General features: G+C 37.3%; 1 protein-coding gene across 1 annotated transcript in view; it reads right to left on the reverse strand.

Annotated features, from left to right (window-relative positions):
- The window catches only part of LOC107605092 (F-box/LRR-repeat protein 4), a gene marked incomplete in the record, with an annotated part of 3527 nt that continues 776 nt past the window's right edge, over positions 95 to 2845 (reverse strand). The window contains 2 exon segments of the mRNA XM_016306842.2: positions 95 to 325; positions 1831 to 2845. Coding sequence (XP_016162328.1) covers positions 1894 to 2845 — 952 coding nt within the window.

Consider the following 2845-nt stretch of genomic DNA (forward strand, 5'->3'; position numbering starts at 1 on the left):
TTGCGCAACTTATGCTGATAGGTCTCCTAGACAAACTTTTAGTCCACTGTGTCGTGTTTAGTCACTGCGATGCAATATTGCAATTCGACAAGAATTTCCTATTTTCTTCCTTTGTTATATATTCTGTTGTATTCTTCCATGATATTTGGAGCAAAATGTGATGCTTTTTTCACTCCAGTTGCTTTATATAGCTGGATTTTACGAAAGATTCATCCCCTGTTATGCGCAAAAAGATTTATGAGCATTCTCTTCTTGAAAGAAAACTTAGTCTTGTCAGCTCCATCAAGAGCCATTGCACGTGTAGCTGCTGCTTCTGCCTACAAGACTAGTGCAGATAAACGACAGCCAGTTAGGATTTGTGAAGAGACTCCATAACCAATAATCGACTCTTCAATTATTATGCAAGAGTAGTACCATAGAAAACGATATCAGAACGAATGGCTTTTCTTATTCAATTAAAAAGAATTCCTTATTTTTTTTATTTTAAATCATTATAAAAGGAACATTTGTGTATTATCTCAAAGTCGTAGACAGTCAGCGAAATTAAGGAATAATCTAATTTTGCACCCACTATCGAATTTGGAGATGATTTTCTTTTTACCATAATTTCGCAAACAATGCCAACAAAATTGAGGAATAATATATTTTATCAGAATTCTGCTGTTGCCAGCGAAATTGAGCAAGAATATTTGCATAAAAGTGGTTTCAAAATAAATAAATGTAACAGAAACAAACAATTGGACAACCGTTGCCTGCAAAATTAGGAGACAACGCACAAAAATGTAATTTCTTCTACAATGATTTAAAATTAAAAACAAAACCCAAAACTCAACTGTGTATTAAGAAAACATCCTTCAACAAAGGATTGGTTATAAGAATTCAATTCCATGTTGCAGCCCTAACTACTAACAATGAAAAACACACTAAACTTCTAAAATTAGAATGAAATTAGAATTAAGGACAATACTAACTACAAACAGTTTTAAGAACATAGTGAGATTAGGTTGGAATTTCATTTACTACCCTTGCTGCATATCTGTGGTCGTCATGGGCTTCTTTGCTAACACTAAGACTGCGTTTATTTACAAGGATGATACAAGAATACAAAAAAACAAAATCATATTTGACACAGAGACAACATATCTAAAAACACTGAATTGATATATTTTATGCTCTTTTTAAAGACACTAACAAAACACAACTTATTTTTTATTTTTTCTTTCATAATTTTTATCAAATTTTCATAATTATATTTTTTATCATTATATTTTTCTTCCTAAATTTTTGTATGAAAGAAAAAAGTAAATTCAACTTTCATAATTTGTTTTAGTTTACCACCAAAACAAAATAGAAAAACACTAAATTTTGTATCTTAGTCCTTTGTGTCTTATTCTATTTTGTCTTGTTCTCAAATCCAGAAACAGCCTAGGTGTTCATGGCTGGGTCAGCCAGCAGAGTAAAAGGATTGGGTCTGCAACAGGGTGGAATTGATAAAGGGACCCTTTGCAATTTCAGACATTTACATACTTGCATAAAAGGTCCTGTTTACAACTTTAACTCATTCGACAGACCTATCTAAATTAAACATCCCCTAACCAATAAGCAAATAAATCCCTCTTCCGAAACAATTCTTAGAGAGTTAACGAATATGATTGTATTGTACAGTGTGCACCCAAATGAAGCATAACGCAATATGATTGTATTCACACAAACCCACAGAATGAGATTACAAGTCATATACATAATTGATATCAATATTCAACGAGTGAACACAAATTACAGAAGAAGTAAACACTATACAAATACAACGTTCAGAAGTGTGATGTATACCTGTTTATTTTAAAATCAGAAAAACATACACTTGCTTCTTCTTGCAACATCCACAAGGCCAAATCAAACAACAACTTGAATGAATTTATTCGATGCCCACATTCTTGCAGCGTCAGAAAGCTTATGTTCTTCAACCTGTATTCTTCTCAAACGAGGAGAATTCTTCATGAACATCTCAATAGCCTCAGATTCAATCCCAAAACAATGTACAATATCTAAAGTCTCGAGCCTCTTGCAGCTCCTAAGGATGGAAACCATAGCCGCACCAGTGAGTCTCTTACACCCTCTCAGCCGCAACTCAATCAAATTCACGCAAGAAACCAACATCGAAATGAGTTCCTTGTCGAGCAGCATCTCACTGTGGGACAAGTCCAGTTTCCTCAAAGCCCTCAAATGCTGCCCCAATGTTGCAAGCAACCCAAGCTCTCTTTCCACAACATCACAATTTATCAGCGCCAGTTCCTCAAGCCCGTTACTCGCCGCCGCGATCGCAAGAGCCTTTAGTCCTTCTCCGGTGACAAGGCAACAGCTCTGAAGCCTGAGAGTTACAAGGCCTCTGAAATTTGCAGCCACCGCGAAGAGGTGGCTGTTGTCGAGGTCGAGTGGCAAACGAAGATCGAGTTTTCGAAGATTGGATCTACAATGAGTAAAAAAATGAAGCAAACCCTCCCTGCTTCCACCGTCATAGACCAATAGCGAGTTCAGAGAGATGCAATTCTCTGAAAGCTTCAAGAGAACCATGTCAACCACAGTCCTGCAAGTTCTGAGCTCAACTTCTTGGAGACCCTGCAAGCACTGACCGAAGGAAGAATAAGAACCACCGATACCTTGGCAGCTCCGAAGCTGTAACCGCCTCAGATTCTTGCAGCTCCTCCATAGCCAACCGATTCCCCAGTCGTCTCCACGGATTCCGACAAGACAGAGACTCTCCAGACCCAAATTAGAATCCGAAACAGCATAAGAATCTTGATCACTCAGCCAACCGCCATCAAGCGAATCGTCTGAGGACAAAACG

This window comes from Arachis ipaensis, chromosome B06 (genome assembly GCF_000816755.2).
Source record: "Arachis ipaensis cultivar K30076 chromosome B06, Araip1.1, whole genome shotgun sequence".
Classification (NCBI taxonomy): Eukaryota; Viridiplantae; Streptophyta; class Magnoliopsida; order Fabales; family Fabaceae; genus Arachis; species Arachis ipaensis.